General features: G+C 46.1%; 1 protein-coding gene across 1 annotated transcript in view; it reads right to left on the bottom strand.

Moving 5' to 3' along the window:
- Nucleotides 1-2,033: 2,033 nt before the first annotated feature.
- mgat5 (alpha-1,6-mannosylglycoprotein 6-beta-N-acetylglucosaminyltransferase) overlaps nt 2,034-15,699 on the bottom strand; it is a 57,600-nt gene continuing 43,934 nt past the window's right edge. The window contains 8 exon segments of the mRNA XM_086198849.1: nt 2,034-2,260; nt 2,263-2,306; nt 2,501-2,658; nt 2,733-2,807; nt 3,506-3,622; nt 3,712-3,858; nt 6,256-6,405; nt 13,717-13,850. Coding sequence (XP_086054975.1) covers nt 2,109-2,260; nt 2,263-2,306; nt 2,501-2,658; nt 2,733-2,807; nt 3,506-3,622; nt 3,712-3,858; nt 6,256-6,405; nt 13,717-13,850 — 977 coding nt within the window. The 3' untranslated portion in view covers nt 2,034-2,108.

The raw sequence follows: 15,699 nt of genomic DNA, 5'->3' as shown, positions 1-15,699 counted from the left end.
ATGAGGATTTTTTTTTTTTTTTTTTTACAACATGATGGATGAGTGAAGGTCACCCGACCCGTCACACAGAAGCAGAACCAAACGTTACCGTGAAAAGGCACATCGTGTTCTTGGAACCAAGCTGGCTGCAGATCACGGACCTGTTCAAACAACTGAGATTTACCAAAAATGAACCGACATAAAAACAGTCTGGGCTGATGACAGTGAGCAAGCAGAAAGAAGAAGCGGTAGAGCTGAAGGCTGCCGTTCACTCTCCGTGTGTGTGTGTGTGTGTGTGTGTGTGTGTGTGAGTGAGCAAATGGGAGAGAAACCAAAGCCTTTCAAAATAAAACCAGGCACATCCCTCCACTTTTAAGAGTGTTGAGAGGAGGAAACATCTTTAAAGTGATCTGACAGATTAGAAACAATTCATCACAAAATAATCCCGTGACAATTTAAAATCAGATTTCAGATAAAAACTATTTGCTCTAATATGTACATTAACACACTAAATCATGTAAAGAACACTTGTTTGTTTGGACAGAGGATCATCTGCTCTCCAGAGTCCTGGCACAAATATAACAAGAATGTTTCCTCTCTCATCACTGCAGCAGACCGAGCCTGCCCCCTGTTGGTCACTCACTTGAAGTACATTTAATTATTTTTGTTTTGTTTTTTGTTTTTTTAAATTACTCTCCATAAATAAAATTTGAACAAGGAAGAAAAAAACAAAACAAAAACACACCCCCTCTTATAAATAAAGAAAAAATTTCCAGCGAAACACGGCGATAAAGTTCTGTATACAAAATAAATAAAAAAGAACAACGTTTCAAACCCATATGAACAATATACAGTGTTACTAATATGGTTTTAAACCTCTGCAAACAGATTAACATAGTGCATTTGTCCCATTCACCACAAGAACTACAAATTTTACTTTTTTATGTTTGTAAATCTGCAGGCAAATTAAACAATTATTTGAATAAAATGAGGTTTTGCATTGTAGGAACGCTTCGTCTGGATTTACAGCTGCTGTCTGGGAAATGACGGTGATTTGTTTGTTTGTGTACATGAAGACACGGACAAACATCTTTCCAGGTTTCTCTGCAGGTCGTGGAGTCTTTGGAAAAAATGTTATTAAGGCTGCCTCGATAGCCTTGGCTAGGTGTTACCATGGCTACTGGTGAGCTAACGAGCTAACATCCTACGGTGTGGTGGCGGTCCACAGCAGCTCTAGCTACAGAGAAAGTCACTCCCCTCCTGGTGTGTGTGTGTGTGTGTGTGTGTGTGTGTGTGTGTGTGTGTGTGTGTGTGTGTGTGTGTGTGTGTGTGTGTGTGTGTGTGTGTGTGTGTGTGTGTGTGTGTGTGTGTGTGTTTAGTACCAGAACAATCTTCTCTCTACTGACCATTCATCATTCCACCCTAACAACGAAACATAAACCTTTCAAACAGGGGGGGGGGGGGGGGAAAAAGAGGGGGGGGGGGGGGGGGGGGGGGGGGGGGGGGGGGGGGGGGTTTTTTTCCGTGGTGAAACGTGGGCGGTCCTTTTGGGAGGGGGGGGGGGGGGGTTGGCGCCTGTGTCAGGAAAGTTCCAGAATAAAAAATCTAGATTTTGAAATTACACGTCGCTTCTCACCACTTTAGTACAGGAGACGAACACCTAGGTTACAAGTGTAGGACTGGTTTAGCCGCCTCTGCCTGGCATGTGTGTATGTGGGTGTGTATGTGTCCTTGAGTGTGGGTCCTTCAGTAGCAAAATAATAATCAGGTTCAGTGATTTGAGTGTGTGTGTGTGTGTGTGTGTGGGTGGGGGGGGGGGGGGGGCGAGGCAGCTGCAAGAGTGGTCCCTCACTGAAATGAGCTGCGGAGCCGCTGGCGGCCATGTTTGAGTCTGAGACTACTCTCTTCGTAGATTCAAGTAAGTTCCATCGCTTCCAGGAGCGCCGCCGGTGAGTGGGACGGATGCCGCTGCAGGAGGGGGCGGGGACAACAATAAATATGATGAAGACGCACAGTCTGGACTGCCTCCCCCTCCCTCCTCGTGGCAGGGCAGGCAGGAGTGTATTTGACTGACTGTCTCTTAAACACACACACCCCGCCCCAGCCCTGCCTCCTGGTCAGTGCTGCTGCTATAGGCAGTTCTTGCAGAGCGCCACCTGGCCCTTCATGTAGTCACGGCAGGGGCAGATGCGCCGCAGCGACTGGTGGGCCCCGGCGCAGCTGAAGAGCAGCAGGTCAGACTGGAAGATGCAGTGGTGGCGAGTCTCACTGTAGGCCGGACCACTGTGTCAGCACTGGACTCCACCGTCTGACAGTCCACACCAAACCTGCCCCACACACACACACACACACACACAACTTTTATTTCAATGTTCCTCTGTCTGTGACCATGTTCTTCAGCTGTCAGGAGCCATGATTGTAACTCAACACTGCAGACACTGCACCTCATCTACATTCACTCCAAACATGAATCAGCTCTGCCTTTTTTGGTGTGGTGTGTGTGTGTGTGTGTGTGTGTCACCTGGCCAGGTCCTTGTCCTTGTTCAGGTGTTGGAAGAAGGAGGGTTCACAGATGAGCTGCTCCTCCTGACACACCTGCTTACAGGAGCGTCCCGGGTCAGCCAGTTTGACTTGCAGGGCTTTGAGGGGGGGCCACATCACCTGACCGTGACAGAAGTCCTGACCCACACAAACACAACAGTCAAGCACTGCTGCATGGACTTCAGCTGGACTGATGAGTGCTAGTGGAGTACCTGGTTCTCAATGAAGGCGTTGACTCTCTGCAGCATTCCCTCACAGGTGAACTCATAGGGCAGGTACGGCTCGATCTGGGCGCACACACACACACACACACACACAGATCCTCTTAAGGCCTGCTGGTGTCATCATGGGGGGGGGTTACATGCAGAGTTGTGGTCCTGACACACCTTGGATGTCACATAGCGAGAATGTGTATGGGGTGTGTGTGTGTGTGTTAGTCTGGTGAAATATTAGTGGACTGATGACCACAGTGGACTCATTTCAAATGGAAAACTTCAAACAGTTCAGGCCTTTGTGGTGGTTCTAATCACTGGCTGCTCCGTCTGTGTCTTTGTGGTCTTTGTGTGTCAGATGGAAGGTGAGACAGAGGAGGAGGGGAGGTGGTGGTGGGGGGGGTCGAGCTGGAGCCTTGTAGGCTGCAACTCGCCACGGCTCACAAAGCATACGCAGCTCTGTCAGCTCGTCAAATAAACAATACCATTGTTGGCCTGCACGAGGTTCAGGGTTTGGAATATTCATGATGGAGGCAGATGAAGACATAACCGAGCCGTGTGTGTGTGTGTGTGTGTGTGTGTGTGTGTGTGTGTGTGTGTGTGTGTGTGTCCTGCTTTCACTCATTATCCAGTTGAACCTTCTAAAAAGTCAATCATCAGCCTCTCTGTCCCGGTTCTCTTTGGGTTGCTGGTTGGTGAGATTTACAGTCCAATGAAAGCCAAACAATTAGCAGCAGATTAGGATTGGGGGGGGGGGGGGGGGGGGGCGTTACCTTCTGGCTCAGGATGGAGCGGATGGCCCTCTCTACCTCTGCAGGGTTCTCGATGTCCACGGTCCACACGTGGGGCTGACCGATGTAAACCTCGGCGTACGGGTGTTGAGATGTCAGCTGCATGGATGAAGAGAAAAGAGTCACATGAGGAGGGAGGGGGTGTGGGGAGGGTGAGGGGGAGGGGGGGCTCCAGTGCTGCGTCTCACCTCTCTCAGCGTGGGTTTACCCTTGAAGAAGTCTGTGTTCTTGCTGCTCTTCGGGGGGGTGAACTTGGGGTTGAGGAAAGCGCAGCCATTGGCGATGGCCTCCAGGGGGGCAGGGCCCTCATAGGGGAAGGACAGACCCACGAACAACTGCAGCAGAGAGGAAAGTCAACATGAAACACGGGTCATGACGTACTGTATCATCGCCGGTGAGCTGAGAGCAAACGAAAGGCAGGAAACTGCGGCGCTACAGGGTGGAGACGTGGAGGAGTTCCTGTCCTCCCCTCCTGTCCCCACCAGTAGAGAGACGTTCTCCAGCAGCAGGACACAAAGACGTGGCTCCATATCCGCCTCAACTGAGTGTCTCCTACCCAAATTAAGTTGAGAATGTCATCAAGGTGACGTCCTGAGTGAACGTCCATGAGCTGCCAGACAACCAAACTTCGCCCTGTGCCCAGCACGAGGGAGGACAAGAGGCTTGATTTATGCAAACAAACGACTAAACACTCGAATGTGCTGCAGTGAGAACACAACAGATACACAACAGTAAAACCCTTCCTGACTGCACAACTCAAGACCAACTACCAGGTTTGATACAAGATAAACACGGAAATTACGAGCAACGAAGAGAGCGGCGACATTCACCCTGATACTGAGATGTTTTCGAAGCACATTTCTGTTCCTTCATGGATATTTTAATTCTAATTTCACAAACACGGTAATTCCTCACTGACTTGATTAATTTGCCGTGTGTCTGAGCTGTGGATAGAAACTCACAAACGGGTTGATATTCTGATTTTTTTTTTCTTTGTTGAATGAAATACAAACTTCCTGGTCATCCACTTCCTGCTGGAGCACAAATCAAAACAGCCTCAGAAGAGTTTTGACTCTGAGACTCGATTCGTGTCGCACATCCCACCAGTGACCAGAGAAGCCAGACATGGGAAGAGTAAATATCTGAGAGGCAGCTTGGAGGGAGAGAGGAAGTGCTGGTGCTGGCGGTGCTGGGTTCGGGGTTACACTAGCTGGTGTGTGTGTGTGTGTGTGTGTAGGTGGTCGTCTCTCTGCAGCTGCTTCACACTCCTCCAGACACCATGTTGCACATGTCACTGGGATGACATATTTTCTGTGAGGAGAAACACCTCCAGTGTTTCAACGGCTGCTGAAGAACCGTCTACTGCCAACAGGTGGCAGTAGAGCGCCCCACTTCATCCTCCTGTGTGTGTGTGTGTGTGTGTGTGAGTGTGTGTGTGTGTGTGTGTGCGCGTGCAGAAGCTTCTCAACCTTGAGAAACAGTCAACCTCTATTTATAGTGAGCGAGGAGGGGAGGGTAGATGTGACTAGATGACGCCTGCTTCGTTTGTGAACTCACGTAGCCGTTCCAGACTGTGTCAGGAGAACGTCGCACTGATGAAGAAGCACAAGTCCTCCTCCTCCTCCTCCTCCTCACTGTAATTACCAACACTAAATGCCCAGTTGAGGACACTTCCTGTCATAAATTCTATTTTGTCAACGTGTGTCAGGGCTGATTCCTTAGGGCACAAGAACCCACACACAGCCCTGATGCTGGAATGAGTGTGTGTGTGTGCGTGTGCGCGTGCGTGTACGTGTGCATTTGTGGGAACAATAGGTCTGCTTGAAAACTCACTCTACTCTTCAGGGTGTTCAGGGTGTGTTGGTATTGCGTTAGGTCTCCTGTCTCATAAAACATTCCAGATTCGAATCGGGCTCACGTTTCTGATTATGCACCAGTCAGAACGTCAAAATAACTAAACCGAAGGAACAACTTGCACCTCCAAACCACTGTGAGTTAATTAGTTTGCTCTGTTCTACTAATGCTGCAGAACGCGTGTGCTTCTGCAGGTGTGTGTGTGAGTGTCTCTGCTGATTACGACGACAATAACGAGGTGTGCGATGAAACGAGGGGGAAAACCAGAGTGACAATGTTGATCACAGGACTGCTTCCACCTGTGATTAATGAGTAATGAAGGAGTGGGTGTGCGGAGGTAACAACACACGGGAGAGACACACACACACACGCACGCACACCAGAGGTAATTAAACAGGTAGATGAATGATTAGCTGAGAAGCAGATTTGGGAGGAAATTCAAGTGACACGAGGTATTTTTACAGCAAAGTTAAGGATAGAAACCTCACGAGGGCCATTGAGCCACCTCTCAGCTGCAGGTACAGGACGCAGTACCGCAGGACGTAGGACACTGCTTCTCTAGATGGAAAAACTCCATGCTGTTTTCCTTAAGATCAAATACTTCAAACTAAACTACTTCATGTACTGCAGCAGGTGTGAGGTACTGCAAACCATTGCAGTACAAGGAGCTTTTCTGTTTTTTTACATCCAGTGGAAATCTTTTAGAAGTTTAAAAGTTAGGCTGAGAGTCTATAGTCTGCTAAACAAAGACTGCTTGTTTTGACAGCTGAACACACATCCTTTTAGGATGAAGAGTGTGTGTTCATTGTGTCACTCTACTGTTTACACACACACACACACACACTGAACTTCAGTTCTTATTTCCCTGCAGATCTCACCTTGGTTTCTCTGAGGAGGAACTGCAGGTCTCGACCGCTCAGGATGCCGTGGTTCTTCACGTAGCTGGGTAGGTGCACGGTGCTAGTGCCATGCACAGTGCCGTGCACCTCCATGTAGCTGTGAATGATGTCAAGGTACTTCTTCTTATCCTGCAACACACAAGCAGAGAAAAGAAGGTCTTCATTTGTTTATTTTTCTGTGACTGTTACCGACTTTATCAACTCTAAGTTGAGCTGAGTTGGACAGAAACACAACTGTGGTGGTAAAAGCCGGTGATGCTGCTGCTGAAAGAGCCTGAGCCTGTAATAACTGGAGTCCTTCTGGAGAGAGGCTACGCTGCTTCTACAGCCCAGCCGAGATGAAAGCTGGCTGTTTGTGCTGAACATTATTGATTAGTGATACCTTCAGCACTCACAGGGCAGCTTCATTATTGCTGAGAGCTAATACCTGTTACACCTCCATGAACAGAGCTCCAGCACCACAGCACCGCTCTGCCTGCTCTCTACCTCCGCCCTTCCAGTACAGGCTTGGATTTCAGGGAGCCGCTCGTCAGGGTCCCTGAAGGCCAGGCTATCAGATTCCTCCTGCCAGCCTGTAACTGAGGCAGGCCAGTGTGTGTGTGAGAGAGAGAGATCAAACCCTAATCAGACGGTGAAATCACAGCCCTGTATTCTTTTAATCTTTTAATTCAGACACTTGGATTTGTACTGACTCTCAATAAAGTGTTCTGGCTTGTGCATCACAAGAGGCTTAAACTATATGTGTATGTGTATATATATATAATTACATGTCAAACTGTCTAAAAGTGAAACATTATTTTAGTTTTAGTGTTTGTTTGCTACGCTGGTGAGAAGTCATCTGTAATATGTGACACAAGTGCCTGGAGAGGAAAGTGCCACTGAAGGAAAAGGCCAAGATGTGTGTTTATTGTGACTGCTTGTATGTGTGTGTGCGCGTGGCTAGATTGCTGCGACCCTCGGAGGCAGTCCTTACACAAAGCTTTACGGTCACAGGACATCACTTGCCAAATGCTGTTTGGAGCACGGTTGCATTCTGTCTTGCTCTCTCTGTCTCTCTCACTTTCACACACACACACTCGCACCAGCGCTGGAATTAAGAGGAGTCTGGTGGGAAACACAAGCAGGTGGAGAGACGAGTGTTGCGGGCAGCTTGATGTCCATTTTTCTTTTTCCTCTGATATTAATTTACAGTGATGAGAGGAACATTGTCATCCTCACGTGCCTGTGTACATGTGTACAGTTCGTAGCTGCAGGCTCGTGCAATATGAAACCAGGAAGCTGATCGATTTAGCCAGAGAGGTTGATTAAAGCAGCAGCAGCTGGAGGAGGAAGAGGAGGTACGCTTTATGACCTTGTAAATCAGAGGGAATTTGTAAACGGCGGCTCAGAGAGGAAACAGGAGAGGCGGCATCTGCTTTCTGTCTGCAGGGGGGTGAGGGTGGTCGGGTGTCTGGAGAGGGGAGCATCTCAGCCAGGCAGCAGCAGGGAAGGCTGGTGTACACAGCTAAATGAATATTAATGCTACTGGTCTGTTATTATGACTGCTAGCATCATAGCACCCAACAGTTCAGAGGCAAGAACTACAACAATCTGGCTACATTTGTAGAAATGTGAACCAAAGAAATTCATATTTTTATATGATGGCGCCAATAAGGATCAACACTGAGGTAAATGTTTGCACAAAATTTCCAGTTTGTCAAGCCTAGTACAGTGCTGCCGGAGTGGCTAAACATGATGGGATAGGAGTTGAATTTGAGTTCAGCTTTTATTTTCTTACTCTCTTCTGAGTCCATCCATTTTCTTCTGCTTATTCCTGTTCAGGGTTGTGGGGAGTGGAGCCTATCCCAGCGGCTACGGGGGAGAGGCGGTGTGCACCCTGGACAGGTTGCCAGTCCATCTCAGGGCCAACACATAGAGACAGACGGAGTACCCGGAGAGAACCCACACAGGCACAGGGAGAACATGCAAACTCCACACACAAAGATCCTGTGCCCGAGCCAGGACTCGAACCGGAACCTTCTTGCTGTGAGGCGACAGTGCTGACCACTGCACCACCACACCACCGCCTCTCTCTTCTGAGTCAATAAGGATAATAGTTAAGACTTTATGCATAATAGCTGAGGAACAGGACTTGATGCCTAGCATGCCTCTGCTAGCGTGCCTTAGCTAGCATGCCTCAGCTAGAGCGATGAGATACCATCAGATGTTTGGCTCTGTATCATTTATTGATATTGATCTCTGTGTTAAAGTAGCTACACAACCTTTAATGTAACCTGACGCTGGCCTCCTTGATGTTTTCCATTGCCTGTGTTACTCTGTTCTGCTCTCATGCACCTTCCTAGGTGTGTGCTTATCTGTGCGTCTGTCCTCTGAAGTTTTGGACCAGCCAGCTTGATTAGCGATTCTCTAACACCATATGTTTCATATAGCCGCTGAGCTCCGGGCTGCTCTTGATGTTTCAGTGCTTTATCTTGACAGGTAGCTGCGTCAAACCACCGAGGAGAAAAAAGATTAATCTTACTTTAAAGCTACTAATTCAACTTCTTTGATGCACAAGATCTGATAAAAATCAGTTCTTGCTCCTTATTTTCAGTCTGTTATGAACTGTAGATTGTAGAATTGTGTGTGTGTGTGTGTGTGTGTGTGTGTGTGTGTGTGTGTGTGTGTGTGTGTGTGTGCTTGCGTGCGCGCGCATGTCCAGGTCTTAAATGAAGATGCTTCTGACTGGTGTGGTAGCCTCAAGAAGAGAGGACGAGCATTTGCCTCATCAGGATGCAGAGAGGTTCACTCACTTTCGACTTGCTCGACCCTCAAACTGCCTTTGACATCAAAGGCACCTCAGATCATCCTCCGATCTGAAATAATTTCAAACTGACAGACTCTGGGGCCCCTAACTGGAAGCCTGTCAGTGAGGACAAAATTTCTCTTCAAAGGAGAGGGAGGAAATATAATTTTCCCATCACCCTAATCACGTCTGCATGATGCGTCAGTGTTGAGATGTTTTTGATTGGAACACACACACGAGTTGTGGTTCTGAACTCCTCTCGGTGTCTGCGATGACACTGTGTCCTTGTGGAAGTTTCTCTTTCCTGAGACTTTTTCTGTTTGGAAAACAATTTCAGACATTTTCTTGCAAATATTATAAAAATATTCAGCATCAAACTCTGTGGATCTGACTTGGAACAAATACCACCTGCACTGCCTGACCAACGTGGTTCTAAATTAAAAAGTTTAACACCGTCTGAAACCCTCAGAGGAAACATGGGTGGCGTGTAACCAAGTGTGTACATACATGTAGAGGATTTACACAAGAGCAAGAAATTAAAGAACCCAGCTTGACTGGGAGCAATAAAAGCTTTTGGACCATGCAAAAGAAAACAGCAGGAGGGGGGATCCTGACAGCGCCTCCACAGATTCAAACCACTGCCTCATAGTTATGTGACTGTGCTACTGGCTGGAGTTCATGGTGTTTTAAACCTAATTAACAGAAAATTCAGTCTCAAGTGTGAAAGTTCAACGAGGTGCACATGCTTCTGTCTACACTAAGCAGATTCGTATTTAATTCTACAGATCAATGAATTAAAAACAAAATCATAACATGAACACTTTCACTTCCTCGATCCTTAAACTGCTCTTTCCGGTTTCCACACGAGTGAGCAGGATTGCAACATCCCATCTGACAAAAGCACCATCACAAAGATCAACATTCAACTCATCTCAGTTCGCCATCATGATACAGGAGGATGAAAGACAGAGTCTGTGACGTTGAGAGTGTCGGCCGGCTGCCCGTGCTGCTCTGCATATGCCAGCTGTGTGTGTGTGTGATTTGTCTTTCTCCAGCGTGTCCTCTGATCAGTTGCCAGGTGCCTGCAGTTGTCCCTCTTAATACGTCCTACTCATTCCCACCTTTCCACGTGTTCCCGCCTGCCCCATCAAACGCTTTCTGAGAAACGGAACGTCGTATAAGTGCTATAGCATGAACACGGACCCACATTGTTCGAGGTACAGTACGAACCAGTACACCTCCCAGTAAGGTCTTTAATGGAAACATACAGATAGGAGAGATTCAAAAGGTAAAACACCAAATACGGGTGTTGCCCCTCCAGGGGAAATGTGATTTATAAATAAAATGTGATATTTGGTGTATCGATGTGGTTGTGCTGCTTCTTAACTACAACCAGCCGGTTTATTTGTGAGTGTGTGTGTGTGTGTGTGTGTGTTCTTGTGGAGAGGGACACACACAAGGAGAGAAATGAAAGCATTCCCTCCCCGCTGCTCTACTCCTCTAACTGGGTTGCTATGGAAACGGCTCCATCAGGAGTGGTCTGGCCATTTTATTTCGCCACACACGCGGTCTCCTCGACAACAAAACGACCACGTGCCTTCATCGTTCCAACGTATTTTCAATCCCCACAATCTTATTAATCCAAACTCTTCAGGTCACATGATTTGACCTGCTGCCGGTCTGAGGGGCCCTTTAATTAACATTGTTTATAATCAGTCTAGATGAAATTAGGGGGGGGGGGGATTTTTAGGATATATAATCCAGTAAATGTTCACTGGAAGGATTAGTGACATCCAGATGGTGAGACTATGGTTTGTGGTTGTATGTTAACAATATCCCAATCGATTATTGATATTGTAGGAGGGAGAAAGCAGCATTTCAACACTGTGCTGCATCACGGACAAACAGAGAATCACTTGTAAAATACTAATGATACACCACAACATCATCATTGACTACACTCATTTTTTTTACAAGCAGAAAATGTTCTTTTTCTCTGAGTTCAACCAACCAATCAAAAGTTGAAGAACCTCTTAAATGCGAGCATCAACTTTTCTAACGGGCCTGATGTGATTAACTTCAAACATGTATTTGCAGTGGGATATAAAGGTGCAGTGAGGACCGGGGGAGAATCCTTAATCAGCCTGAAAAAAAAAAAACTAACTAAAAAAACAAACAAACCAAGAGCGTGTGTGAATGAGAGCGAGTGTGTCGGGCTGATTACACAGTCTGCTTCACACACCGGTTCACTTCACACACCTGTGGGACCAGGGTGACCTTTAGCATACTGACGAGGCAGACGGAGACTTTCATGGAGGACTAGCATTGGCTAACCCATAGCAGCCCCTCCACGGTAAGAGGGCCTGAGAGGAGACAACATTTGGCTTCATCACACAACATCACACATGGGGAAACGCTCGCGGCCTGTTTGGTCAACATTTCCTCCATTTTCCACTTCAGCTTGTATTTAGTGTGCATGTAAAGCTGAAAATAATGATTAAAAAAAAAAACACTTGTGGAACTTTACAGATATTAGTGTCAAACTTAACTACAGACTTCATTTAATACTACAAATGAAGTGTCATTTGAGAAGTCCTCGGATCATTAATCGACCAGCCTGTATCTCAGGCCGCTTCTGCCTTCATGTGAGAAATTGTTTCGTCACAGCAGGTTCCACTCTCTGTTTTAAATAATAGATCTGGAAATGAAACCTGGAGAAAGGACGGCGTGACTTTAAAGGAAGAACGAGGAAAACCGAGTTGACTCATTATCAGTCTGACTCAAAATGGTGCTTTAATTAAAAGCAGGGGGTAATGAATACGCCGGGGAGGCTGATTAGCAGCTAATGCCCCTCGCTGTGAACTGATGGGCTCTCCTGTCTGCTCCTCTAAGCTGAGCTGAATGGAACGCCACTGCGAGGGTTCTGCCTCGCTACAAGAAGCCGTGAGACACAGCAGCACGCCAGCTACCTCCGGATTAAAAACACAGCACCTCCAGGATTTAGAGGCTTATTTGAAATCCAAACATTTCCACTGAATAATTCCTGGAGTCTGTACATTTTATTTCCCAATTTGGATTATTGTGGCCAAACTTTGCTGATCATCCGGCGGTTACATTTTGCTCAGACCAATTTTTCAAGAATAAATTACACGTCAGGACAATCTCAGGATTAGATGAACATTAGAAAGATGCAGGTGGTTGAGACTTGTGTTAGTTGTGATTCTCATCTGGTTTTGTTATTTTTTTTCCCATTTATACGCTTTAAATCTTTAAAAATTACTTAGGTTCTCGCATAAAACCCAGATTAGCTCCAACTTCACCTGATATCCACTTATTTTAACAACTGGATTTGTATGATTTTAAGTGTGCAAAAAAAAAAAAAAGAGTTAGTCATGTTCCTCTACTTGGGTTTGTGTTTGTTTGGTAGACTTCTGTTTCTGTAGTTACGCTGTTTACTTCTCAAACAACACGGTCCCAGCACGGTCAGAGGGATCCTGGAGGTGACTAACACACTTTATGGTAACAAAAAAATGAATCATTTCAAGATAGAAGTCGAATGTTTTGGGGTGATCAGCTTCTATCAGTCTTTCTATCACATCACATGACTTGCACAAAGAAAGTTTTTTTTTTCCCTCAGCACTTCCCCGTATTTGTCCAACAAGTTCAATGGTTTATGTCATGTTTGACATGATGCATCACTGCCCTTGAGCCCAGCTGAGGAGGAAAATAAACACTGTGTCTCTGACTCCTTTTGTTGCTGCAGTGGCCCTCCTGGTCTCCCCTCCTCGACTCCTCCCTCGTCTCCCCCGGGTGTGTGCACGTGAGACTGAGGTGACACTACGGTGAAAGAAAACCTTCCCTTTGCAAACACGTCTGTTTGGACATACTTGGTCGATTAGTTTGACAACATAGGCAAAAAAAAAAAAAAAAACCAAAGGGAACATTTGAGCAGGAGCGCGTTAGTCATGTAGCTTATTACTCAATTCTTCATACCGTCATGATGTGAGAGGACTTGTGTTTTTTAATCACAGGCATGTACATGGAGACTCAGAGTCGTTTCAAAGTAACCTGGATATGAGGAGAACTCATCTGAAACATGCATGGTGTCAAGCAAAAAAACTCATCAAGGGGGGGGGGGCAGTAATCCAGCGTTCATGGCACGCCAAACAATGTGCAAATCTCTCCCAGTCTCTAAGTCGTTTTTGTCTCGGATGCAGTAATCCCCCGGTCTCTGTGCCGCAGTGTGAGCATGCATTTGAATATATTAAAACTCCATTAAGAGGGCCATAAGCAGAATTTAAGCTCCTAAATCAGACTGTTATTAAGTTTGCTGTGAAAGTTTTACCCAAGGTTGTTTCACTGCTGAGATCTCAGGGGTCGGGTTATTCTTGGGGAGCTGGTGAAATCTGTCACTTTCATCTTCACTGGAGACGCATGTGTGTACTTCCATGTGTACACTTGAGTGTGTGTGAGAGGTATGTGTGGGTATGAGGAGGAATTCTTTCTCCTCCACTGTGTTTGAAACAAAGAAATCTCTGGGAAGTACACAACTTACCTTACAAGACACTTGATAACTACATATAATTGCACCATGGGTCATTTGGTGGTATTTCATCCACTGAAAATTGTTTGCGTGTGTGTAATAATCTTAATACCTTCCAGAAGTTGTCGACCTTTCCGTAGACTAGCGACTGGTTCTGCCTCTTGATGTCATCGATGTGCTTGATGTCGCTGGCGTTGAGGTGCTGCTCCACCACGAAGCCCAGGAAACTGTTGTCTGGTGTGTGAGCTGCAACCAGGAGAAGAAAAAGACAAATATTAGAGAAACAGAACTGAGTGTGAGACATTTAATCACGTCATTTCCTATTGAACAGAACCACACTGCGGCAATTTTGGTGGGATTTAAAAGAGTGGATGTCGGACTCCGTCGTAATAAACCCCCAGAGCGTTCGTTTTCCTCACCACAATATGTGCTAAACAAAGACAAAACCCAAACTAGCTGAGTTCAGTCTGCCTGCTTTTATACGATTCAGCTGAAAGAAGCACATTTCAGGCTACATCATAGATCATAATTCAAGAGAGAGATGGCAGCAGTAGCACAGCGCCGCTCTGCAAACACTGTGGGTTTCCTTATCGCCCAGTGATGATTGGTTACTATGGGAACCACAAGACCAGCTGGTCAAATATGAAGCCTGAAGCTGGCAGCTCTTTACCCCATTGCCATCTGCCCTCCAGCACACATGTGAAGATGAGGATTTTTTTTTTTTTAAGACAGGAAAGATTCAGTCAAACATGAACACGTGCGATGATCTACATGAAAGTTGAGAGAGCAGAAGAGAAACAGCATCAGACCGTATCACCTCTCCTCCTGTTAAGTGAAGGCAGGCGGTAAATGAACAGCCTGCGAGGGAGGTGTTTGGCGCACATTTGTGGTTTGTTGCAGAACCCCGGGGAGCTGCTGCGGTCGGAGCTTCTTCGGTTTTTTTTTTTTTTAAACCACAGAGGCAAATTTAGGTCAGTTAGTGGTGATAGAATCTTCTTCAGTACAGTCAATCACAGAGGGTTTGACTGAGAAAAATCAAGGGTTGCAACCATCACTATGATCATGTCCCTTCATGAATCAATCCAGCGCGTTGCATAATGAAGACATAGAACAGTGTATTTTTGGATGCTTATCAAATGTAAACACTGAGGTTGCTTCACACATGAAACTGGCAAACGTTCCACTCCTGGCTGGACACTCTGAGCAAGATGTGCACTGATACTGTGTGTAGTACTTTCCCTGGGCAGCGTGCCAGCAACTGGAAGTGTTACACTACGGTGGTGAGAGCTCGTCCTCACAACACGTGTCATTACACGGGTAGAGTTTGTTTGCATATCAGATTCGGTTTAATCTACTGTATTCAAGGCTTGTTCCTGCTCTGTACCGTAGAACCTTTTACTGGCTGTGTGCTTTTAATTCACTTTGTGAGGGGGAAGGAGGGGTGAGAGCAGAGCTGTGTCTGAGCATTCCCGACTACGTCTTCAAAACTCATAAACACCTGCACCGTGTACCTCAGGTTAATTGATGATGTCATGTGTGGTGGCAGGAGCCACAGATGCTGGTATTAGCGGTGGGTTGTCATGTTCAAAAAATAACCTTGACAATGTGACAGTGAGATCATCTGACTTGTTCTCCTGATGCTCGGCAGCGAGTGTGTGACTGTGGACCGCGGCGTATGTGGGCCGGCTGGGACGTCCTAATTAAAGATGAGTGGCACTGTAGAATTTGGGAGACTAAATGTCAGGTTATATCTGCCTCAGTGGCTTTGATTAGTTTTTTAAATGTGTCACTTACGAGTCCTTAAACTTTATGAAAGTGCAATATTAAATAAAAGGAATATCACTTTGACCTTCTTTCATTATTAGTCTGTTACTGCATGAAAAAAGAAATACGATGGAAGAACTTTTCAATTTTCAATCTATTTATATAGTTGAAGCCTCTCTTCAGACACACTTCAGCCTGAATTCTGATGATTTGAACAGAAATCTGTTTAAATTCATTGACCTTGTTGAAAATCATCTATTTCCTCTGCTTTAAGAAACACATATGTTTTCATTTACAACTCTCTCACTTTAATAGTGTGCTTGAATGCTCA

This window comes from Aulostomus chinensis, chromosome 1 (genome assembly GCF_037954235.1).
Source record: "Aulostomus chinensis isolate RoL2024-O1b breed Wild chromosome 1, RoL_Achi_v1.0, whole genome shotgun sequence".
Taxonomy (NCBI): Eukaryota; Metazoa; Chordata; class Actinopteri; order Syngnathiformes; family Aulostomidae; genus Aulostomus; species Aulostomus chinensis.
The sequence above is the reverse complement of the archived record's forward strand: the minus strand, read 5'-3'. Positions and strand labels throughout refer to the sequence as shown.